The 25,194-nt window shown below is 44.0% G+C and overlaps 1 protein-coding gene across 1 annotated transcript; it reads right to left on the reverse strand.

The window, feature by feature from the left end:
- Nucleotides 1-150: 150 nt before the first annotated feature.
- On the reverse strand, nt 151-24,380 carry LOC119654141 (early endosome antigen 1-like). The gene is made up of 17 exons (XM_038059305.1): nt 24,143-24,380; nt 23,916-24,055; nt 23,733-23,771; nt 18,819-19,101; nt 18,578-18,750; nt 18,302-18,521; nt 17,813-17,931; nt 17,512-17,754; nt 17,304-17,444; nt 12,653-12,789; nt 12,372-12,598; nt 12,195-12,316; nt 12,025-12,131; nt 7,086-7,188; nt 6,788-7,027; nt 6,098-6,300; nt 151-548 (listed from the first exon to the last, which is right to left on the reverse strand). Exons 1-17 carry the CDS (start codon nt 24,174-24,176, stop codon nt 356-358), a joined length of 2,724 nt encoding a protein of 907 aa, XP_037915233.1. The 5' UTR covers nt 24,177-24,380; the 3' UTR covers nt 151-355.
- Nucleotides 24,381-25,194: the final 814 nt, after the last annotated feature.

A 25,194-nucleotide genomic window follows, 5' to 3' on the forward strand; every position in this document is an offset into this window, starting at 1 on the left:
ACTTTCCACGTTAAATGTTTGTTAAAAATAAATAATTTCAAGACAATGTACTCAAAGCCAAATGGTTATAAAAGTGATCTGGGTTATTCTAAAATTTCATTTTCTCCATATTCGAGACTTTTCTGAAATGGAAAAAGGAAAGGCGCAGCATTAGAATGATTCCATTATGCATTTATTGTTTATAATATTGAAGTATAGTTTTCTTGTTGTACAAAACAGGGGAGTATAAATGTGCTACAAAATAACAAAGTATCTATAACTGACATCAGAATGCATACAAAGCAGAAATGTATCTTTTCTTTGGGTGGTGGGAAAATCACGCTGGGCAAATATTTATCAAGGATTCTAAGAAAGTTCACTTTCGAATTTTTTTCACTTCAATTTCTGTTCGTCGTTTTTTCCTGCGCTCAAAATCGTACAAGTCTCGTGTGGAGACGTTCTCTTCCTCCTTCGAAGCTTTTGGCGAATATCTAGCGCTAGCTGGACGAGTACTTTTCTCCGAGGTAGATGATTGCAGCTCTTCATCTAATCCAGCATCGTATTTACATCTGAAATAATTTCAGGCAGAGATTGACCGATAAGTTTGGTTTTTCCTTTTTCAATTTGACTCTCATTGCCGATTGGAAGAATTATTTGTTTTTGATATAAACAAGATTAGATAAGTTGCAAAGTTTGTAGGATTTGGTAATAAAATAGGGGATGACTTGCACCTTGCTCAGATGAGTAAAGATGCAAAAATAGAAGAGGAGAGTTCAAACTAGCCCAGAAAACCCCACCGTCATTATGAAGCTAATAAAAAGTAGTTTCCAAGGTGACTTTCTATTATAGTACTGTATTATTTGTATTGTCTAGTATTTTGAGAAAATTACTTTTTATTACCTTTATAGCGACGTATTCAGTCCGTATGCAAGAATCAATTCAATGATGCAAATATCAGGAAAATCAGTCAGAATTTATAGATAAATTACTGCGGAAGCTAGGATTCCAAGTTTGCTCGTAAACAAAGTGTTCGCTGGCTCTCGAATAGTCTTTAGACAGCTCGGGCTCGTCAATATTTTTGGGATTTAGATCTGTAAGAAATCTTCATGTTTTTATTATTTGGAATTCTAATTGATAGAAATGAGTTTAAGTAGAAAATAGTCACAATAAATTTGGATTCGAAAAATTAGGAGAGCTGTTTCATCTCTACCCTGAGAGCATTGTTGCCGGAAGTGGTTACCAAGTATTGTTTGGGCAGTGCACTGCAGGATAGACTGACGCGGAACATAGCTCCCTGAGGCCAACCTATCTCTCTCTTTGAGGATGAGCTGTCTCTCCTCTGGGACGGTGCGTGGCTTTTCAGGGGCCAAGCCTCTCGTCTACCAAGACCGTTAGTGAGTGGTGATAGCCACACCCTGTACGAGGTGACCCTACTATTAACAAAAGGCTACGGACTGGGGAATCGAAAAACACCTCCTCCAATCCAGGGTGTTATGCGAACCGTGCCCATTGGATAGTTTGCAGTCGGAGGTAACTGACTGTATTCGAACGGAGCCTCACTCATATCTGGTCGCCTCAGTGAGTAAGTTAAACCTAGGACTCCTAGAGCACAGGGTGGACAGCGATGCGCAGGAAAGCGCCATGTCGGAGGAGGAGGGTGACACTCCGACAGTGGAGAAAAGCTCCAAACAATAGCGGAGCCAATGGCCAGCACTAACATAGCCCAGATAAACCTCCACCATGCGAGAGCTGCATCTGCAGTGATTGCAAGGGCAAGTTCCAAGGAGAACATTGGAATAGTGCTGGCTTAGGAGCCCTGGGTGTACCGGGGGCAGATTCGCGGTCTGCAAGGAGGAGGCATGCAGGTAATTTGGAACTCCTCTTGTGAAAAACCAAGAGCTTGCATAATTCTTAAACGTAATTTAAAATACATATGTCTTTCAGAGTTCTCAACCGGGGACCTTGTGGCTATCCAAGTCTCATTGGAAGCCGGGAGGAGCACTCAAGAGGCAGTTGTAGCATCGGGATACTTCCCAGGAGACGAAATTCAGGCTCCACCGGAACAAGTCGCAAAACTGACGAAATATTGCGAGAAGAGGGCGTTACCACTTCTTCTCGGCTGCGATGCCAACGCTCACCACGAAGTCTGGGGAAGCAGCGACACCAATCGTAGAGGTGAGTACCTTTTTGAATTTATTCTTAGCAATAAGTTAGAAATATACAACGTAGGGAACACTCCAACATTTGTGACCAGCACCAGACAGGAGGTACTAGATATAACTCTAGGAAATACCCTAATGAACGGGATGGTCAGGAATTGGAGGGTCTCGGATGAACCGTCTATGTCTGATCACAGGATAATCAGATTCGACATTGAGGGTAACTCCGAAATAGAAAGAATAATAAGGAATTCCAGGAGAACGGATTGGGAATCCTACGCAACGCACTTGAGCAACAACATTGCCCACCTTCAAGGGGGCGGTGACATCAGGAGCGAACTGGAATTAGAAACGGTGGTGGAAAACCTCAACACAATCGTCATTGATGCATATGAGGCCAGCTCTCCGGCTAAGACAGTCAAGTCATCAAGGGATGTACCATGGTGGAACAAGAACCTAGCCAGAACGGGAACAGAGGCATGAAAACTCTTTAACCGGGCAAAACAAACCGGAGGCTGGCAGAGGTATAAGAATGCACTGACTGCTTATAGCAACGCGATCAGGGAAGCGAAATGGAACAGCTTCAGAGAATTCTGTGAAGGGATCGAACAGATCATAGAAGCAACCAGGCTGTACAAGGCTGTAGCCAAAGACGGGGGAATATCCTCTGTCTGCTAGACCAAAAATTACTCTGGAAGACGCATGTCGGAAACACTTGTTGGAAAGCCACGAGGGTTCTGATGACTTGTAGATCCGTATCAGGAAAAAAATGGGGTTGCAGTCCGAAGATACTACTTTGGATATATACTGCAGTAGCTAATCATTACCTTTGGTAAGCCAGGGAATCACATACGCTCCAAATACTGGCTTGCGTGTGTATCAGTGGGGCAATGCGGTCATGCCCAACGGCATCTCTGGAGGTCCTTCAGGGATCAACCCCTATCCATTTGCACATACAGATGCTGGCAAGGAGGGCAATATTCAGGATGGCCGGTAGTATCAGTGAGGCGAGGAGCTGCCTAATCGAAGGAAGATTGATATTCTTTCTAGGCGGTATCCCGAATTACTGATACCAAGGGATAACATGACAACGAGGTTTCACTTCGATAAGAAGTTTGAAACACGTTGGAGTAACAAGGCAAACTGGGAGCGTGGCTGCGACATACGGCTTAAACCAGCAACTCACTACTTGGTACACTGACGGATCCCTCAGAGCAGAAGGAGCGGGTGCCGGTGTCATTGGTCCAAGGAAAATGTACTTTGAGCCAGTGGGCAGGTACACTAGTATATTCCAGGCGGAAATATACGCCATAAACAAATGTGCCTCCTTTAATCTGCAAAGGAACTATAGGGGGCAGAACCTAGATATTCTCACCGATAGCCAAACAGCGATCAAGGTACTTAGGTCCAACCAGGTAAACTCTAAATTGGTATGGGAATGCCTTGAGAGACTGAATACACTCGGCTCGTCCAACAAGGTCTGAATACTTTGGGTTCCAGGCCATGCTGGATTGAAAGACAACGAGGCAGCGGACGAACTAGCCAAGAAGGGACCAGGGACGGAACCCTTCTGTGGAATCGAAAACGGTTTCATGACTATGAATCTAAGAAATGAAGAGGAATGGTTAAGGGAACTATACTGGGCGGGCCTACCAGGGATGGAGCAGTCCAGTGTGCTTATTGGGGGATACGAACCCATGTGCACAAAGGATTGCTTAAACCTCACCAAAAAGAACCTCCGAATCATAGTGGGAGTTCTCACTGATCATTGTCGGCTGAACTATCACCTAGGGAAGCTAGGGATATCTACGGACACTGCCTGCAGGTTCTGTGAGGAGGAGGACGAAACCTCTATGCATGTCTTGGGACAGTGTCCGGCACTTGTGCAAAGTAGGTCGATACATCTGGGAGAACACTTAATACCAGATGCAAAGCTGAATGATCTGGAAGTAGGGATCATACTAAAGTTCCTGATGGTTATAGGCCTGCTTGAGATACTACCATCAATAGGTACGCTATAACTAGTAAAAGGGGCACAATAGTTCTTTCAGGACGCGGTGCGACTTTCCTTTAACAGAATAATAATAATAGGGCAATCATCAGAGCTGCTTCACCTTAGCCCTGGGAGCATCTTGATCGAAAGGGCGTCCCATATATTGTACTTCCTTACATCCCTCAATCCTAAAATAAAATTAATTCTCCCTCATCTGACTTAAATCAGAACTAGACTGTTTTTATCCTGAACACAATCGACACTATTCGGTCACGCTGCTCCCAGAGTACAGGGTGGCCCAAGTCTGCTGAGTTGTCTCTGTCCTGGACCAACTCATCAGATTTCGCCCTAAACGAACTCATCAGTCCATATTTTGGAAAAATTGATTCCTGATCTGATCTGTAGGATCAAAGTATCACCAACGTGAGGGGGGGAGGGAGGGAGTCGTTAGTTCAGGGAACTCCTTCCCATTCGGTCTCCCACCCGATCGAGCTCAATTTTCTTCGTAATAAGAACAGCCCGAACATAATGGGCAACAGGAGATCGCGTCTTCCCAATCTTGTGCAGGTAGGACTGAAAACCTCCATGCCCGTTTAGAAGTTGGGTAAGGAAGTAATCAATCTCATTATGCGTTCGATTTAGCCGCGGGTCTAAATTGTTGATGAGCCACGCAGTCCATCTGCCACTTGGCTCATTTTGCCAAGGGAGTGGCCATTCGGTAAGGTTGCGTTCACGTTCTTCACGGGCAATAACCTCTTTTTATTTTTCGCCCTTAGGACTGTAGATAACATTATGCTCCTTAGCAAGGAGGACAACGAGGATCACTCTCCCGTGAACACCATTACGGCCGGTCCTGAGACAATACGATAAGCAGACGCCACTAGCAAAGCTCTCCATCTCTGCATTTGAACAAGACGCTTAGGAAGCACGTCTTTGTCAAGCAGAGCAGAATGGACTGCGTTGCTCCTACAAGAAGATGTCTCCTAGTAGATATAGGGCCCCCAACATTCGCCATTAGCAGACTCTAAGTCGAGACTCCAGTTGTAGCCCTGCCAGCTGCTGCTTTGATATGCCCGAAGAAGCTTATCTTCGAGTCGAGCATTAAAGATATTTAACAGCTGGTTTTGACTCTATAGCCAATTTGCCAATCGATATGGGACGCAGGGTCGGCATTTCGTTTCTGATCAAGATGACTACTTCGTTTTTTTTTCAGCGCAAGGCTGAAACCATGGGTAGTCATCCTTCCGCCTATCCGTCGCATCAATATGCCAAGTTTGCTTTGCGCCTGGTTCAACTGTGCGTCCGGCAACAAATGCCGCAATGTAATTCGCATAACCGACCAGGCGCGACTCTTCTGGCATGGGAGCGTTCCAGAGGTCCGTATGGAGCATTCCATAGGTCCGGGCTCTAGGATGGACCCCTGTGCCCTGAGCTTATAACACTCCCTCCATTGGTCGGCAATTTCTGCCGTCCACCAGTACATAGGAGGCTTGTCACAGCTGGGGCTTCTCCGGGGCATGGAAGCCACACGCGCTGCCGTTCTCAGGTTCACCACTGAGTTTATAACCCAAGGTGCGACTCTGCCTGTCCCAAGAGTTTCGACGTACTTCCCGACAATCCACACGCAGGGGGATCACCGGGTTGGTGCATGCCGACAAGTAGCGTCAATCACTTTGAAAGCGATGTACTGGTGATCACTAGCCAATAAGTCTTCTAGGACTTGCGACTCGTCTACCGATGGTGCCAGAGATTCCGACGCAAAAGTGAAGTCAGGGATACTTCCTTCACAGCCTGGGCCGCCGAAACATTGGCGTAGATCCGGTGCTTAAAGCTATGAACCCGGCTCTCGTCGTCATTTCCAGGATTCATTTTCCTTTGGAGTCTGGCTGAGACATGCCTCATATATCAAAATAGGAAAGGAGTACATAATAGAAAGGTTTAAATAAGTGCTTCATCAAATACTCACAGTAAATGCTTCAACTCAGCATTCTCATTTTCAAGTCTGGCTATCCGGTCTTCCTGCTTGACACGCAGTCGTTGATTTCGTTCATTGTTTTCCTCGAGCATTTTAATAATGTGCTCTTGCCGGTTGACCTCCAACTGCTTTGTGCCTAGAGTTGAGAACAGATTTTGTAGTTCCTCAGCTTTAGCTGATATTTCGTGGTTCATCTGAAAATAAGTCTACTTGATTTAAGAAGCCACTCTTCAACTTTACTCTCATCCTAAAGTTAATGGTTAATGCTATGTCAAAGGAAGTATCATCGAGAGTTTAACATAGCAAGTTGGAATCCTCTAAATAGGATCCAAGGTTTTCCGGCATATAATAACACCGGGCCGTCTTTATCATTAAGACGAACTAGGAATCCGGTTAGGGTACCGAATCTAGAGGGGTACCAACTTCTAGAAAAGCTTATCTGAATTAAAGTAGTTCTTGTCATCAACTATGACTAAAATCTTATCCATGGAGTAGGAAATAGCTAAAAAAAATAGAACTGGGTAAGGATTCACTATAACTGAAAATATATTTGAATAATTTGGTCAAATAATGTATATCAAGAATTTATTATATAAAAATATAAATATGACAGGACATTAAGTTCTTGAATGCTTTGCCATAGCATTAACCACTTCATTCAAAACTGTGTAGTCCATTTACCTGATTAACAAGAGAAGTTTTCTTGCTAATTTCCGAATAGAGATCATCCATTCGACAGCGGTTCGACGCTTCCTTCTCTTGGAGTGAATTTATCAATTCGCTTCGAATCCGAAGGAGTCGTTGGTTCATACAAATGGTCTCCTCTTGTTGCTTAATCTCGACATGGGCCTTCGCAAGCTCGGATTTCAGAGCATCGATTTCACGTTTTTTCTCACATTCCGATTCACGAAGGTTATTTATCTGTAATGGACGGCTTCCGTTATGCTCAGAAAACTAAAGAGGTCGAGGTTCACCTTACCTCATTTTGTAATTCCTTTGATGCATTTACCAAGTATTGCCCATTTGCGATTTTTCTTTCGAGCTCGTTGATAATTGCAACTTTTTTTGCTATGGCATTCTCCCTGAAAATATCATACGAAAAATATGAAATTTTCTTCTCTCAACAAATTTTGTGAATAAAAGGATCATTACGTATCTATCCACCCTGAAAAGGACGATGGTCTCTTTGCAAATCAGTTCCGACTTTGAAAGAGGCCGCAATTAATTCGGAGGCTACCATAATTAAAGACGCATTCGCACAATAATAACGTGCCTGGGCCGACGTGCCTAATGCGTATCGTAAGGCCCACCCTTGTGGATAATTATGTATAGCGGCTCCCCCTTGAAAACCATCTTGTCGTGGTGCGAGACCATATGGTAGTTTACTACTACACTAAGGGTGTCCAAAAACACATGAAGAATCCTCCACCAGATTCATGTTCCCCCACTGAGAAATCTGTGCTAAACAGGCCCTTCACTGCAGTGGAAAACCTGCACCCCGCGTCTACAGCGCGCCCAGCCAGAAAGGATAGTACAGCAACTCCCTTAAAAAGAGGACCTGGAACCAAAACCGCGAGAAGAAGGCTCGGCAGAAGGACACTTCAGCCGCAAAGAAGACGGGCCTACAGTTTTGCCTGTCAGAACCTTCTGCTCTGTCTCTACCTGGAAAAGCGGAAGAAAGGGAAGGGGGGTGGTGATGTGGACGCAACTGGTCTAATTCTGATATGTGGAAATAGGCGAAGTTTCTTTGGAATGAGGACATGGGTGTCGCTACACAGCCAAGTGTCGTGATATCCAGAGAAATCGGACGCAGGAAAGTTGAACTTCCGGCGGAAGGTGAGGATAAGCTGGTAACCCAGGTGGGATCCACACTGAATGACAACATAAATTTCAGTTGGCGTCGGTTTTCATCTAATATAACTACACTTATATCTACAAACCGAGATGGTTAGTCAAATCGCCCTGCAACATACCAAAGTATCTTCCTATCTACTGGCAAGAACTCAGGCAAAGTTGCAGGATTGACCTTATATATTTCTGGTTGAAGAGCCATGGGTTCGTTTTTACAAAATCTGTGGCATTGGATCAGTCAAAGGGACAAGGATCTTCTTCGATGGGAGTTCTTCGAGACAGAGGACCTGTGTTCTGATGTCATGGGGTAGGTAGGTAGGTATCAGTGGCCGTTCCGCTTTGGTGCGCCGTTTTGATGCCACAAACTCCTAAGACCGTGACTGTTGTTATAGGAACAGGGAAGCGGAGTCCAGCTGGCTCGGATCTTCAGAGCCAGCCCGTAGCATTCACGAAGGAAAGCAGCTCTCCGACCCTGCAGCTAGAAATCTCACTGAGGTCCCCAAAGAATGGTTTACCCAGTGTCCGCAGCCTGACTCGAGCCATGTCATAATTTTTAGAAGCAACCATGCTGAGACAAGGACCTTGTTGCGGTCAACTTACACTACAAGGTTAATGGTAAGAAGAGAAACGTCCCAGTTGCCTCTGCTTGGTTTCCCTGTGATTCTTTTTTTCCTCTACCGACGCAAGGACTAAGGGATCTAGTAGTGTATGCATAATCAAGTGGCCTTCAACTCTTAATAGGTTGTGATTCGAAAGCTCAGCATATTTGTTGGCGCAGTACCCAAAAGGAATTCTAGAGGAGGTCTGCTGTTCTGATGACCGCGAACGCAGGGTGCGCCCCCACGTTCGTGGACGAAGTTACTATGGATGGAAGTTACTTTGGATGTCCGCCCATCTAGAAAGCTAGGAGTTAGCTCACAGAAGCGTGGATGGAAATTGAGGATCTCGGAAAGTTTATATGCTAATATGTATCGCCATACGGAGTAGAAAGCTTTTCTTAGGTCAAGGAGATAGGCTATGGTGGGTGTCCTCTGGTTAATACCTAGAAGGATATCGGTCTTGAGGACAAAAAGTGTATGTTCAACCGAGTGCTTAGCTCGGTTGATGAATTGGAACTCGAGAAGAGTCTTGTTGGAATCACAGTGTTCGTCGATGAGGGATTTAATGATCCGTTCGAAAATGTTGGTGGAGTAAGATAAGATTGAGATAGACCTGTAGCTATCAGGAAGATGCAGTGGTGCGCTTGAAGATTGTGATTGGCTAGGATGTTCACCTTTTCGGAAGTGAAAATATTTTGCGGAAGGATAGTGGTTTGTTGGGTCGATTTGCCTAGACTAGGGCAAGTTTTCCTGGGTTCCCTGAAGGTATCAGGGTTCAGTTCTATGCTGGAGAGGCGTTTGTAGAGGTGATTGGTATAAAGGGTTAAGATTCTATCGCGGATTGACCTGTCAAGGGAAAGAATTTCGTCACGGAGAAGAGAGGATTGTGGAGAGAAACTATTTCCAAATAGTCTATTTCCAATAGCAGAAGGATATGCCTTAAAATACATTTATATTTCTTATCCTCAAGGATATCACTAAAGAGGAAAATTAGGTTACGGTAGTTTCGGGAACCAAATGGTATGAGTTCGTCACATATTTATTGAATTACTTTAGTGTATTGACGAACTGCCCAATCTATGGTATCGTTGGAAACTGTTTGTTGGAAGGGAGGAGGAGCGGTTCAAGTTTGATGAGCTCGGTTGATGAGTTTCCAGTTCGCCTTCCGGAAGTCGGATTGCTCTGTCGGCGAGTGAGGCATCTAAGACTATGGCATCGTAGTCACTGATACCGAGGAGTTTTTCTAAGAAGGGATAAGTATTGGGATTGGGATTGAGGGCTAGGTTGTTTCCGATTAGGAAGTGGTCAAGGTAGGAATGGTTGTGTTGTGGCGCAGCGGGGTTAACAACATTCGATTGACGGTGGCCACCACCATCGGTGTGAAGAGTTTCCCCGTTCTTGTTCAATCGTACTTCGAACCAGGACGGGTGCTTGGCGTTGAGGGCTCCACCTATAATTACGAAACAGGACTTGCCTGATTTCAGTTGTGCGGCGCAGGAGGATATGACGGATATCATGGGTACCAAAGGATTGTTCGGGGCAGTAGACGGTAGCAACGAAGGCCAAGGGCTATTGGGTTTCTAAGAATATAAGGGTAATCTCAATAGACTTGAAGCTACTGGGTGGAGGCAACAATTGTCTGGAAAATAATTTGTCAGAAATGAGGATGGCCGTACCACCGTAGGAGTTTCGGCCTTGAGGATTGGGCTGAGGATGTTCAGTTCGGAAAAAGTTGAAATTTGGCAAATTGGGCCTATGCTGATAGTGCAACCTGGTTTCATACAGGAGCACTATGTGAGAATTATGCTCGCCAAGAAATGGCTCGGCCGATGAGCGAGTTGATGTTCAACTCAATGATCCTAAATTCCATAGTTGGATGTTAAGATACCGACCATTGCGTTGAACATCTGCAGGAATTCCTGCGATTTCCTGGTGAACTCAAGGAAATCGGGGTTGAAGATGTTCGAGGAATTTATCTGTAGGGACGATGAGGAAGTTGCGTTTTTACTCCGCGCGGCATCTGCAAAGGACACGGGATTTGTGATCGTTCTGGGAGTTAGTGTAGGATGGGAAGGTGGTGCTCGTTTCTGAGCATTCCTTTTGGCCACAATTCGGACGAACATTGGGCAGTAACGGCAGTTTGCGGGGTGATCGTTGCCCCCGCAGTTCACGCACTTTGGTGCTTGCTCAGGCGTTTTGGAGCATTTGCTCGGACCATGAACCTGGTCACATTTCACACAGCAGTAAGAAAGGTGACAGTTCGTTGCCGCCTGACCCACTCGTTGGCAGCTTTTACACTGCAACATATGTTTGTTATTGAGTCTTTCGAATCGCACCAAGATATGTTGAATAGCCTTAATGCCGGTGATGTGCTGTTCAAAGAACGACGAGTCAAAACTGACCAACCGCAAATCCAGCTGGACGTTAATGGTCTTCGCCTAAGTCGTAACGATGACGATGGAGGCTCCTTGTGCCTTCAGGTCTTCTGGAATCTCAGCAGGTGAGAAGGAAGCATCAAGGCACCGCTGGTCGTCTCTTTTCATTACCGAGGAAGTTGGAAAATAATTTGCTTGTTCCTAGTTACCTCTTGCAGATATTGAGGGGCTGCCCAAGGAGCAACACCCTATTTTATGAGACCCGGGCAAGGCAACGGAGAAGGAAGGTCATATCGGTGGTGGCTAATTTTGTTCCGGATTTCTGGAACTGAATCATTAAATGAATACTTGAACACAGACTCCGTCATTCCTTCTTAACTAAATTGATTAGATCAAGATCGAATCCACCTTGTCGCATGATAGACTTAGAGATGAATTTTCTTTGAACAGCTTCGAAGCATTGCTAGCAAAGTTGTAATAAAATTTCAACGATTAGTCAGTTGATAGCCAATGTCGAAGGCCACGTACTAATTAGGAATCTGTAACCGTAGCGCAACCTCGCTTTTCTTAACGATTGTGAAGTGTGAACTGCGGGCAATAAGCAGATATATCGGAATATAGGTAAAGAAGACAGTTAAACGGCCATTCGTTAAGAGGAGGGTCGCACTCTCAATACACAGCAGCTATCCAGTCCTAGGAGGAACGTAGCGAGAGGTTGATGGACAGAGACATGCGACCGTGGTTTAGTAGAAGGCATGGTGACAGGATTGCTTTATACATAAACCCAGCTACACATTGGGAAGGCTATTTTAGTTCTCAACAGCACAAAAAGGAAAATCACGATCACCCTGATGTATTTACTGCCAAAGCGGGAAAGCCTGTCGGCAACGCTTCTTTGCTAGAGGGTGTTAACTATTTCCGGACATTAATTAAGACTATGAGCCGAAGTATAGCTAAATCATCTTGAATTACGGGTTATATGCTCCTAACCTGAATAGGTCTAGCCTGATGTAATGTGTCAAACGTCCTAGAACCAAAAGGGTGGTTTCAATCGACAGGTTATCTCAGAACAGATTTTTCAAAACATACTTACAGCCGACTCACATTATCCCTTAGGCAAGCATTTGTCGTATTCAAATGATTAATCTCATCACCTGCCTTCGCTAGCTCTAATTTCATGTCGTCTCTGCCGTAGGTCAACTGTAAACATTTAAGGTCCACGAGCTCATTTTAGTAAAAATACTCATTTAATTAAAGACATACCAAAGTTTTCGACATATCTTCCTTTTCCTTCTCTAGTGAGACTTTTTCCTTATTCAGTCGTTCAATAGTAGCTTTAAGGGTCTGAACTTCATTGTAAAGTTTAGTTTCGTAAGTCGTGCGATCTAGGGATAGTTTTAATTAGGGATCAGACCTGACTGAGAGAGTAAGTTCCAATACCTCCTCCACCTAACACTGTGGTTTCCTTATCAGCCATAGACTTCTTACTGAGCTCCCTCAACTTCATTATGATATTCTCCTTGTCAGCAAGATCTGATTCTAACTTTCTGCGTATTTCACATTCTTTGTCGTAAAGTTTCCTGGATTCCTGCTCCTTCCGAATAACGTCCAGAATGCCTTCTTTCTGTCGTTTGACTTCATCGATGATTGTTTCGTAACCTTTGTTTCTGATTGAATCGTGAAATGAGGTAAAAACTGAGTATGGGAATACGTTCACTTACCGCTTCCTCAACTCTTCCAAATCAATCTCAAGCTTATGCAAAATAGATTCTTTAGCAAGAAGATCATTCGATATGGCTAACGACTTCTTCTCTTCTTTACGATAGTGATCTTCCGTCCTTTTAAGATTGTCTTGAATCTACGGTAGTGTTAAGGGTAGTTAAATATTTATGGACTCGCTAGCTGTCAGTCAAATTCTTATTCATGTCCTTAAAAACGCATCTTCCCAAAGACTACAGAGTCTAGACTAGGTCCTATCACGAATTCTTCTATTATATTGTACGCCTCTGTGAGTTGGAGGTTGGGGGTTGTCAAATTCAATCAAAGTGTTCCCGTATTCTCATAAAAGGCGATTAAAGGGATTAAGGGGATAGCGACGCCTAGCATGCTTCAAACTCGTCCTGACTTTTCGATCACAACCTCTTGCGTTCGTCAACGGTTTATGAATAGATTTTGGAATGTGCAAACACTTCTCGACGACGGTGTCGAGGTTCCTCCAGAATTCCGGTTCAGGATGAGGAATATCTCAATAGTGCACAGTTACCCACAAACAGAAACTTCCGATGCAAAGGAAAAGGTAACTTCCTATAAGCAACTCAATGCAGTCGAGAAGAGATTTCTTAAAGGGGAGATTAGGAGCGTGATGGGAGATCTTAACGTCAGAGTGGGCTCCGATAACACCTTGCTCAAACATGTGATGGAAAACATAATTTTGGGGACCGGAATAATGATGGTAAGAGTTTCGTAGCTTTCTGCAGCTTCCAGTGCTGCATCATTGCCGTCTCGAGCGACATTATCACTTGATGATCGCCTGTCTTTGCTTGCGTATCGCGTCCGCATCTTCTCGGAGGGAGGGAGCTTTGATCTTCGAATATGAATACAGTTGGCTTACGAGACCCGGCTATCATTTAACAGTGTGAAAATTATCTCGGATGACAGACATATTGCACAGCTCGCCGGAGGGTGAGTAAGACGCCGCCGTCAAAATTGTTCTTCTCTCCGGTGAAAATGAGGTTGTTGGCCACATCCCGAAGAGATAAGATCTGGCTGACGATTAGAAACGGATCGAAGAGCGTAGGGAACTGAAGACTGTTATTGCCACTACGAGTGGTAGGAGAATTCATTATTATACTAATAAGCAAGCAGAAGTTGTCGCAATCAACTACGATTTCGTTACCGTATACCGCATTGCTGGTGGTCACACGCCACTCGATGATCGTGGGGAAGACCTCAGGAATAGTATCGACGGCAGAATGCAACTTTGTCGAACTCCGCTTTGGACCTCTAATTCCTCCATATGTCACTCTGAAAGCAACTGAGTAGTAGTTTCTCCGCAATGCATCTCCTACCTAGAGCACTTAGTTGACACTGCCAAAAGCATTCCTGAAATCCATGAAGAGCAAGTGAGGCGAAGATGCTATGTCTATGTCTATTCAGATGGAATTTTGCGAAGTTTAGGAGGTCACCAAAGGCGTAATACGGTTTCTGTTATAACATTCTTCAGTAATGCAGAAACTTTTATGACCCCCCCTCCATATTTAGGAAATGATAACCTCCGTTGTCATTATGCTCCGATCTCACCTTTCCCCGGGCTTCCACATTCTCTTTGTGAGATCCAATCACTTTCCCTAGAATTTCGGCTATGTGAGTTTCGCCGGCCATTCTTATCACCTGCTTCACTTCTTTGTGAGTTCAGTCCTCTTTTCTCTTGGGGGGTTTGCTGTCCTATCGATTCGTTTATTCATTCGCACAGCCTGCTTGGGAGTTGCTCCTTTTTCGTACTTTCAATGAATGCCATTTGTGTTGCTGGCCCACTTTTTTGGCTAATGCCTTCAGTTCTCTTTCATTCTGGACCATACATAAGCCAACCTGATGTTTCTTATCATGGCCCTTTTGTTCTGATCAACATTCTAGCGTTCCTTGATGAATTCACAGAGTTCCATGACATTGTAAATCCAGTGCGCTAAAAGCAGCATCTCACATCGCTCGTACCGTTAAGCGTCTTCTCAGTGAGGAATTTGCTACTCCCAAAAACCTCTCTTCAACCTCTTCTCAACTGTATTCGGTTTTACTTCTGGGGTATCCTTCTCATAAATACACAGGATACCTCTTTACATAACATTCTGGCCTGGTAGCCTTGTCTGGGATGAAATCTTTCCCTAAAGGCTCAGATGAGAAATATCAGGGCTTTTCCTCAGTCAAAACTTTCGTAAGGGTTTCCATTTGGTAACCCTTTGGCGACGCATCGATTTCTAATGTAATACACGGTAGCTACGACTTCTACCCAGTATTCGATAAGTTATCCGAAATACCCACTTTTTCAAAAAAATGTTGGCTGTTTCGTTGTCCAGCCAGGGAGAACCAACAGGTCTGTAAATTGGAAAAGTACAGGGAGCAACCGCACCAGGCGCGCAAGTTTTACCAACAAGCCAGCAGGATGAAGCCTTACACACCTCGATGCTCATTCTGCCGAGACAAAGAGGGAAATCTGATTTCCAACAGAAAGGACATATTAGGGTGATGGGTTGATGAAATGCTGAGCAATCAGCTCGTCGGGGAGTTTGAGGCCCCGCCAACTGAAGACGACGGACAAACACTGCTACCATCAAGTATAGAAGAAACAGTCCATGCAATTCATTGACTTAAAAATGAGCCTACGCCCAGGAGGCTTCACTCCAGGCATATCAGCAGATGGAACGATACGATCCCCTTTAAGTCCAATCAACTACTGGTCTATGCTGACGATATCGACATATCGACATCGATATCCGAAACGTACAAACTGCCTTCATCCAGATCGATCAGACGACGCGAGATCTTGGGCTGCACATCAATGAAGGCAAGACAAAATATATGGTGGCAATGTCAGCACCAAAAACCAACCAATTAACAATATCAAACCGCACTGGTCACAAGGAAGAATAAAGATAGGAGACTACAATTTTGAGACCGATAACAGCTACGACGATGAAATCCGCGCACGGTCGTTGGCAGCCAACAGAGCCTATTTCAGCTTAGAAGAACACTTCCGCTTGAAACGTCTCACCATAGGATCAAAGCTCCTACTGTACAAAACAATGATCTTGTGTCAGTCCTCATGTATTCCTCTTGATAACAAAAAATTGCGAACACATGACCGCGTTCGAGATAAAAATCCTCCGAAGAATTTTTGGCCCCCTACATGAGAATGGACGATTCCGTAGTCTACATAACGACGAAATCTACGAGTGATACCATGACCGTCAGGTGGATAAAATCGGGCTCAATAGGTTACGGTGGGCGGGTCACTTAATCCGTATGGATGTGGATGATCCAGCCCGAAAAGTCTATAAGACCAATATCTATGGTAGAAGAGAAGATGAGGCAGACCCTGCCTGAGATGAAGCGATGGCGTTGGCCAGGACGCCAGACAGGTTTTAGAATTGGTGATCCTCGGCGCAAAACCCGGTTGTCTGCTGTTCCTTATTAAGACAGGCCAAGCCCGGATACTGGTTGTTGAGCCGTTGATGATAATATGTAGTTCATACTCATGTTAGTTTTTTCAATAAAAATATTCGGAGCTAACAATACCTGTAACCTCTTTTGGTCATTTTGAGGTATGTTGAGCACCTTGTCGTATTGGGAGAGCCTGCAAAAAGACTGGGTTCAACAGACCCTTCGGTCCGTGGTAATGCGCGCAAAAAGGCTAAGATCAACACATCTGTAGTGGCAACCTTCGTTGTGTACTAGACTTGGTATAATGGCAGATGGCCAAAGCAGCGAGAGAGATTTCAACCAAGCCAATCCTTTCCATAGGTATACAATCACGAAAGCGGAAGAGAGGAGAACGTATGCAAAAGCTCCAGTCTCATTTTTGACTGATTACAATTTACCTCCGAATTCTTTCGGTTAAGCCCGATTGGCATGAAATTTGGGGTAGGAGTCGAAGGTGCAAAAAAGAAATAATTAGGTAGCGCTGATGTGCGCTTCCCCTGGGGAAGAGTGGCCCTTCTCATGGGCGGATTTCCGTCGTTTTTTTTTTTCGTCAAAGGTAGACTTCTCATCCACGGCAACGAGCCACTTAAAAGGTAACCTTTCGTCACGATACTAAGCCGCATAACATCTGGTGAAGTTCCCCTTTTGTGGATGAAATGGCTGGTCAGCGTAATATGCAAATACGAACTGTTGTCCCAAATAAAAGAGAAATTATCTCAGCCATCAATGCGCTCAAGCTGGCAAGGCGGCCAGTGAATGGAAGAAGAGGATTGCCATTAAAGTTTGGAAGAAGGGAACCCGTTTTAAGTGTGATAGTTAGAGGGGTATGTAGTTGCTTCATGCTTTCGGAAAGATGGTAACTAAAATTATTCTGGAACGCATTAAACATCTTAAAAGCTTAACCGATGGAGAACTGGCTGATTCCCACTCTAAATCCTCTTGCATTGACCACTTCAACACGCTGCGGATCACGTTGGAACAATGCGTGTAATTCTGAATCTGTATAGAAATATCAGGGGAGGCTACAATAGATCTGAGTTTTGGAATTACTGTCCCCTCCTATTTCTCTCTAACCAAGGCTACACAAAAAGGATAGACTAAAAGAATAGGTTACTGCTTTTGCCTTTTCAAGTCCCAATATGAAGGACTTTTATGTATAAAAAGTACAATATTTCTTACCCGCATGATCTCCCTTTCCTTCTCTGTAATCAGAGATTCTTTCTCAGCTAACTGCACTTTAAGAGCCTTAATCGTACTCGATTCCATCACCGCAATGTCTTTCAACTTCGAATCGGAAATCTCCAACTTTAGTTTGTGATCCTAGGGGAGGATTTGAAAAAGGAAATAGGTAATTTCCTAAATTTACAAAGGTTCTGCATTTACAAACCTCCAATTGTTTCTTCAAATTGGAAATTTCCAAGTCTTTCTCTTTCAGAGCCCGAAGTTGATCCTCTGTGGGAATGATCTCGCTATCACCACCATCGCTATGCTTCTTAGAAATAGCAGTCTGCAACTCCAAGATCACTTCAGTGAGAAGCTTTTTCTGTTCGTTCTCTTCATTGACGATCTTCTCTTCCATTGATTTTAAAATCAACAAAATTTGCTTTTGCAATGTAGTGCCGTCACCCACCTGGTGAGCAATTAAGGTAAAATTGTCGTAGCAACTAGAACATCTATAGTTTACTCACTTCTGGAACATCGGTGTTTTCAGATTGGATTTTATCAAAGTTGTCGACGAATTCTTGACATAATTTAAATCCGGCCTCATGAATAAGTAATAATTTAGGTCGAATTTGTTCTATGTCTACTGTCAAATAATATTTGAATTTATTAGTGAATGACACGCTACATTTGCAGGCCTAAGTTAATCAATGGTGCGACAATTCAATTTAGATCTAGGTATTGAAACGGGTTAGAGCCCTTAATTCGAGAGCGTAAAGGTACACTAGGACGCAATGTGGTCAATATTGGGCTCTCCCGTGATTATTACCCTGATTTGACTCAGGTACTTATTCACAGTTGAGTCGACTGGTATTCCTCATTCAGTCACGATACAAGTCCCTCTGATGCCAATGAGATTTGAACCCACGGCCTTCCGCTCCGACAGTTTAGTGCTCTAACCGCTAAGATCTTACCGAGTACTTAACAAAAAAAAAACAGTAAATTATACTACGAACCAGTAAGTGTCGACCCCTTCATCGGACTTGGAGAACGTCTCCTTTTAGCAGATCCAACAACTTGTAAAGTCTTTTCTCCATCTCGGATCAGAAGTTCACCAGCTTCTCCATCGACAAGGGCAATTAATTTGACTTCCTCAATCTTGTCATTCTTACCAGCACATTTGTTATATTTACTTTGTAAGTCTTGCAGCGCTTTATAATTTGTAAGAAAATCGGTCTGCAAATCGCTGGTATCACCTAAGTTGTCACGATTGGGAGAACATAAATACTCACTTGAAGATCAGTAAGTTTCTTCTTCTGCGAATTGAAGGCACGTTTCTTAGTGTTAAGTGTGGCTTCAGTAACGGTTTTCTCATTCTTCTTCAAGTAGGAAGGTAGTTCTCCAACACGATGATTTAAATGGCTCACATTACCTATGGTGGACACTGAAGGATGTTTCGGTGATCCTGGGGGTTGGTTGTGAAGTCAAAATAAAAAGTCAACACCAAACCGAACGTAATTTATGCAAACTTACTTAGTGGTTTCGGGGTAGTTGGTGTACTACTCACTGTACGGGGGGTATGGCGTGCTGGAGACACAGTAGATGCACTTGATGGACGTGGGGATTGTGTTCGCGAAGGCACTATTCGTGGAGTTTGGTTTTGCGTTCGAGCTGGGGTGCTCGGTGAAATTGAAGTCTTCTGTCGTGAAACTACACGTGATCCAACTTCCAGGCTTGTTTTCGACTTTTTCCGCAAGGAGAATCGCTTCTCCGGTGGTGGAGCCTTCACCGCATTTCGGCTTGATAAAGTACTTTTCTGTGAGGGTTGTGAAGGTAACATATCTCCTTCTTGAAAATGAGTCTTTGGATGTGGCAGATATGTGATGAGGTACCTTAGCTTCTTCCCTTTCCTACCCAAATAAGGAACTAACACTATATATTGACCCGAATATTGCCTGAACAGAAAATTTCTCCAGGGTAAAAAATTCGCACTAATTCAGGTCAAACTCCTAAGCAATGATCAAGAGGCTTCGAAGTCGACTTAGGGTTTCATACCAGGGCAGTAGTAACTCATCGGACGCTATACCTAAATGAAAATTTCTAGATCCACCCAAGCTTTGAACTGAAATATGGGCGGATCATGTTTTACGAATTCAATAATGGAGCGTTTACCGAACCGCGAAATGCTTGGGACACGCCTCTTTCAGAGCAGAGGTGATGCCGCATTTGATGAAATGTAACTGGCCTGGTGCGAAACTGTAATCCCCTTCGACGTCCCCTAATTATTAATACTTTGTGCTAAGCCCGAAAGGAGGAGTCTGCGGACAAAAAAGGTCAGGACGCCAGACAGCTTTTAAGAATATCGAATTGGTGGACCTCGTCGCAAAACTGGGTTGTCTGGAGTTGCTATCCCTTTTGAATCTGGAATATCACTGTACAATGATAGCAATCTTCCAAGGCTGCCAGTAATTGTAATACCACACTTTAGCGGTGATTAAACGCAATGGAAGTATTTTATTGACTTGTTCAAGGCTCTAGCAATCCTAGGATAGGACCGATACAGAAAATGCAGTATCTGCTGAGGTATTTGAAAAGAAATGGACTTTGGATGCGTTGAATTATGAAACAGCTATTTCTAGACTAGAGGAACGCATGTTCGAGGAAAGTGCAAAAGAATTGTCTAACCTTGAGGAATTATACGATTTTCTTTTGAAGAGGCATCAAGAACTGGCACGGTAAAATTACTAGCCGAACTGATGCATCAAGCAAATGCATCATTGGACACTAAAGAATCCTCTTCATTGGATACATGTGACGCTAATAGGCTACCCAAGATCCAGAAAAAAGGCAGAAATTGGAAATGGAGTCACGTCAGATCTAAGGATCGTGTAGCTGATTGCGCCTCAAGAAGCAACCCCCCATGGGAATTGCAAAACCATAAACTTTGGTGGACTGGCCCAGAATGGTTGACACAAACAATAGATGTCTCACCGATAGTAACAAGACCGTCAGTCACTATAGAAATCGTCAACACTCCTGCCACCTCCATAGCTGAGCCACAGATTTTAGAACACTACTCAGACTCTACTAATACCTGTGCCTCACTTTGGTGGCTTGTGGGAGGCCGGAGCCAAATCTACAAAGGGACACCTAAAACGGGTTTGTGACTAGGTGAATATATTTTCAACCTTCAAGGAGATTTCTACCATTGCCAACTCGAGGCATGCCTGAATTCGCGATCATTAACGCCGATTTCTAGCGACCCAACCGATTCTTGCACTTCCAGAGCCTGACAAGACGTCGCGGATTATACATGAGCGCTGGTAAATGCTCGCAGCGTATTCAAGATATTCACACCGGATCAGATGGACGAGTTCGAGCCGCAACAGTAAGGTACCGCGGTAGTCTACTCAAACAAACTGCCGTAACCAACCTGTGCCAATACCCGGTAGATATCCCTCCCGAAAACAATACAACAACAAAACTGGAAGTTACTTCGCACATCTCGAGAATTGTGAAGCAACCTTTCATAAGGAATTTCCCGGATTCGAAACCAGCAAGTTCATAAGGGCCGCAAGACATAAAACGAGAAGTGGATCCACCTACGAAGAATCAGTCCAAAAAAAGAATAATTGCTCCCTGTACCTGGGCTGCAGGTGACAACTTCAAAATTTTTAGACCACGCGGTAGTTTTCACGTTTAAAAACTGGAATTTCAAGTTAGAAGTGAATCTTCCTATGAAGGACATTCTGGAAGATGGAAACAATATACTCAATATGGGCATACGACCGACAAACCATACAATGTACTAGGGGTCAGGCAGCCAGTGGCTTTGTGTGAGCGGAAATAAACAACTGTTACACCCCACCAAGTCTGACACTGTTTGAATTCAAAGCAATGCTTGACAGTCTTGTTATCGACGCAAGGGGTCGTAGTCTAAGGGTAATTACCGCTAACTTCAATGCTTGGGCCCTCAAGTGGGATAGCAGAGAGACAAATGCAAGGAGTCGTAGTCTATTACAATTGAATACAATTCTGACTAACGAAGGTTATGTAAACACCTTTCAGAAAGGGGGGTCTACCTCAATCGTAGACCTCACTTTTGTCAGCTCTGCACTGGCGAGTGGTATGTCCTGTACTTCAGCGAGAATTACACCCACAGCGATCACCAGGCAATCTTCCTTGAGCTATGGGTGGAGCCACAGTGTGGGAAGAATGCTAGCATGTCAACAATACTGGGAAGCGATCAACTGCGTGTTCGTGGAGACGTGGAAAGTGCGGTTACGTACGCCATGTAGAGACGAAAGGTGAACGAGCTAAAGTGAGCTGACTTCACCCAGTGAAGGGGGGAGGGGTGTTTTTTTCTGGCTAGGAATTCCACAGGCTGGCGTGAGCAGGCTAGTGTCTTGCAACGATTCAACCTACCTCGCGTATTTTAAAGGTGATAGCAAGTAGAAACTGATACTAAAAGAACCCTTTGATTAATCGAACTTAACTCTCTCCAGCTTCGCATGAAATAAAGATTCTAGTGGGACTGGTCATGCCCTCCGCCGAAAACAGAAGTCATCAAGGACTTTCACGTTGTTCATTGTTGTCCATTTACGGTAGCATAATACACATAACTAAGCAACGGCCTACTCATAAGCCTACCCAGGAATGTAAAGTTGAAGTTGAAACTCGAGAAGGACCAAGCCTTCCATCTGGTTTCATAATGGTAGGGCCAGACCTAGCATTTTGCAATAGGTCACCACTGTCAGGTCTAATTTGGAGCATGAAGTTGCAAAGATTTACGCAGTCGAATCTCGAAAATCTTTTTGAGAGAACCTGGGCCAGTAGAGCGGCATTTTAATTGTCCCTTAAGAAGGGAGATTTGGAAATCCTAATAGGCTTTTAATGGGACAGTGCTTCCCAAATTAATGAATGGAAAATATTGAAGTGGTTTCCCCGCTATACTATAAGTAGTCGATGCGAAGAAGGGGAGGAGGGACCTTTCATTCTATATGCACCTCAGAGCTTAGAAGGAGACACTATTGCAAGTTTGGCCATTTTCTACTTTTGGAAGATGTTTCCACATTCGTAAAAGCCTCTCAAAAAAGTCCGCGAAGGACGCAGTCAGAGGAGTGTTAAGTAGGCGATTTTAGTGGATAGTACAGTGGAGTAAATCAACACAACTATGTGTTTATGTATATGGGGTGTGGGAGACCCATCGTTTTTGAGCGCTCATGCCGCAGTGGTCAGTGCACATGACGCATTGATATATCTTAGGATTTTCACTAAAGTTGAAGTATCTATCTCTGATGCGTTCGCAACATTCCGGTTCTTCATCCAGGTTAAGCACGTATCATCTTGTAGAATTCCTGTTCTGAAAATGTGCCTAGCTACAATCCCGTCATCGGCGCCTTTGAAAAGACGCCCCTACTTGAAAGCCAAAACTTAGAGAAAGGCAGTCATGCTTCTTGCAGGGTCGAAGGAATTTAGCCGGATCCAGTGGGGGCACCACCGTCCTAAAAACATTATTTATAGAACTATCGGAGTATGTGCTTTGTCTGCTCACCATGTTTGTTAAGGATACTGATTTGGACAAGTTAGCGAAGACTGCGGACTAAATTGCAGAAATAAACATCCATCTATCACCGCGACGGTGTACAACCTCCCACAGCGGCAGAGGTGGGTTATTCTAGTCGGAACTCTTACAACAGGTGATGAACCAGTTAAATGGATTAAGTATAGAGCGACTTCCGAGATGAACCTATGTTCAGTTCAACCGAAGAAAGCCCACTCTAAATTCCTTGGTTGGAAAGGGTGTACAGGATCAGCTGTAGTATCTAAATCGGCGATATTCTGGTAGATTCCTGGCATTCCTGATTATGAACACCAATCAAGGTCGCTGCCGAAAATGGTAAAACTAATTCATGCCTACGAACAGCAGGCATAGTTAGATCAGCTGAAAATATTTCGTGATGGTTTATTTTTATAGGTGCCACTTAAGTAGAGCAGCTAACGTCCAGGCGCCCCTACATCAACAATTAACTAGGCTGAAGAAAAAAGAAAAAAAAAAAGCCTTCACGGAAATGAAATACCAGCTAGTCGACTCGACGTTGCTGATGTACCCGTGTGGAGAGGCAATTCTCATGGTGATGCGTCAGATACGGCAAGGGATGGAGCTAAGTGAATGGCAAGGAGTGGGAACCATTAGATTCCCTCTCGAGAAAATTCACCCTTACATCCCTGCCGGTTTAAGAGAGCCGATATGACCCAGACGTTGCAGATCCGAGTGGTCGCTCTACAAAGAAACATCTTTTATAGAGAAACTATTAGGGTCATACCGTTCACTCTGAGAGCAAGATCGAAACTAAGGTCTACCTTCCCAAAACAAAGTTTATCCGACTTTGTGACTACTTTAGGTTCACCATTTATCTGCCACATCCGCCTGATTTTGAATCATACTTCTCTTGTTGGAATTTTGGAAGATTTTGACGCAGGACTCTGTGAAAAGTTGAATAATATATTAAAAAGATATCGATTCTAGTCTCTTGATGAGAAGCTGCAACTGAATATCAAAATAATTTCGAAATAAAAGGAAAATCAAGGGAAGGACATTTAAGGATAGGCAACTTGCAGGAACCTTACAGAATGTGGTGCTGGTGTAGAGGAAATTGTGGATGAGCCAATCGCAGAGTTTGATTGTTTCAACGATCCTGCCAAAGGTCTGGACTTCCAAGATGGTATTCCTTTGACTGGGCTCGACTTCTTAACATCACTGGGTTTGGCTGAGAATTGAAGAACGAATTACATATATATACAGGCACACATCCTTTGAAAATAATCCTTTTTTAAATCTAATAAAAGTATCTTACGATCTGAATTTGCTGCAGTAGATTTTTCTTCCATCTTTGTGCTTCACTCACAATTTTTTCACGAAAGGAAATGTATTGAAATACGTATCTAAAATACAATAGTTATTTTCGAAGCACAACAGAATTTGCACAAAAACAAAAAATATCGCATGGACGACAGAAAATTATTGTAATTATTTCGGTTCGATCAAAATGAAAATTTTGCAAAATATGCCTGCTATAATTTCGAGAGCTTATTGAGAAATACATTGAGAAAACGAGACTAGAGTGCTTTGAACACCAATTAAAATAAAATTTAAGTGGGCTTTGGAAAGATTCCAATTGCGATGTGTATATATTTATCCTTTCAAACTCTATTGAAATTAACCCTAGGTAACGAGGTAGGTACCAATGACCGCTCCAAGGAACCCAATTAGCGCTGTGATGCGCCGTTTTGATGCCCCAAACTCCTAAGACCGTGACTGCTATTATGAGAGCAGAGAGGTAAAGTCTAGCCGGCTCGGATGTTCAGAGCCAGTCCGTAGCATTCACAAAGGAAAGTAGGTCTCCCACCTTGCAGTCAGAAATCTCTCTGAGGTCCCCAAAGAATGGTTTGCCCAGTGTCCGTAGCCGGACTCTAGCTAGAACTGGGCAATCGCAGAGAAAGTGCATCAGGGTTTCCCTTCCTCCGCAGCTTCGGCAATGCGATTGTAGGGTATGCCGAGCCTAGCGGCATGGTCCCCTATGGACCAGTGCCCCGTGCAGACCGCCGTAATCTTGAATGCATTTGCACGCGTCTGGCACGGGAGCTCTTGTGATCGGGCTATATTATAAGCGGGCCAAATTCTCCTTGACTTGGCACAACTCGTAAGTCTTCGCCATCTATCTTTTGGCACTTCATCCATCCATACCAGTGTCCCCAAGCTAAAGGTGGCGTCCCCACCTAAACAGCTCTTCATCTCCAGGCTAGCGTTCACAACTTCTACGGACGATGTTCTAGAGTATATAAGGAGCAAAGTTGGTTTACTTTCTCCTCTGTCCTGCATTAAACTCACAAAAGACAACAACACCGA

This window comes from Hermetia illucens, chromosome 4, assembly GCF_905115235.1.
Source record: "Hermetia illucens chromosome 4, iHerIll2.2.curated.20191125, whole genome shotgun sequence".
In the NCBI taxonomy this organism is placed as follows: Eukaryota; Metazoa; Arthropoda; class Insecta; order Diptera; family Stratiomyidae; genus Hermetia; species Hermetia illucens.

Coding starts and splice junctions, on each gene's coding strand:
- LOC119654141 (XM_038059305.1), bottom strand. CDS start 24,176: ATGGAAGAAAAATCTACTGCAGCAAATTCAGATC. Junction 12,599..12,652: donor TTGGAAGAGTTGAGGAAGCG/GTAAGTGAACGT, acceptor CGATTCAATCAG/AAACAAAGGTTACGAAACAA. Junction 6,301..6,787: donor AAACTTCTCTTGTTAATCAG/GTAAATGGACTA, acceptor ACTTATTTTCAG/ATGAACCACGAAATATCAGC.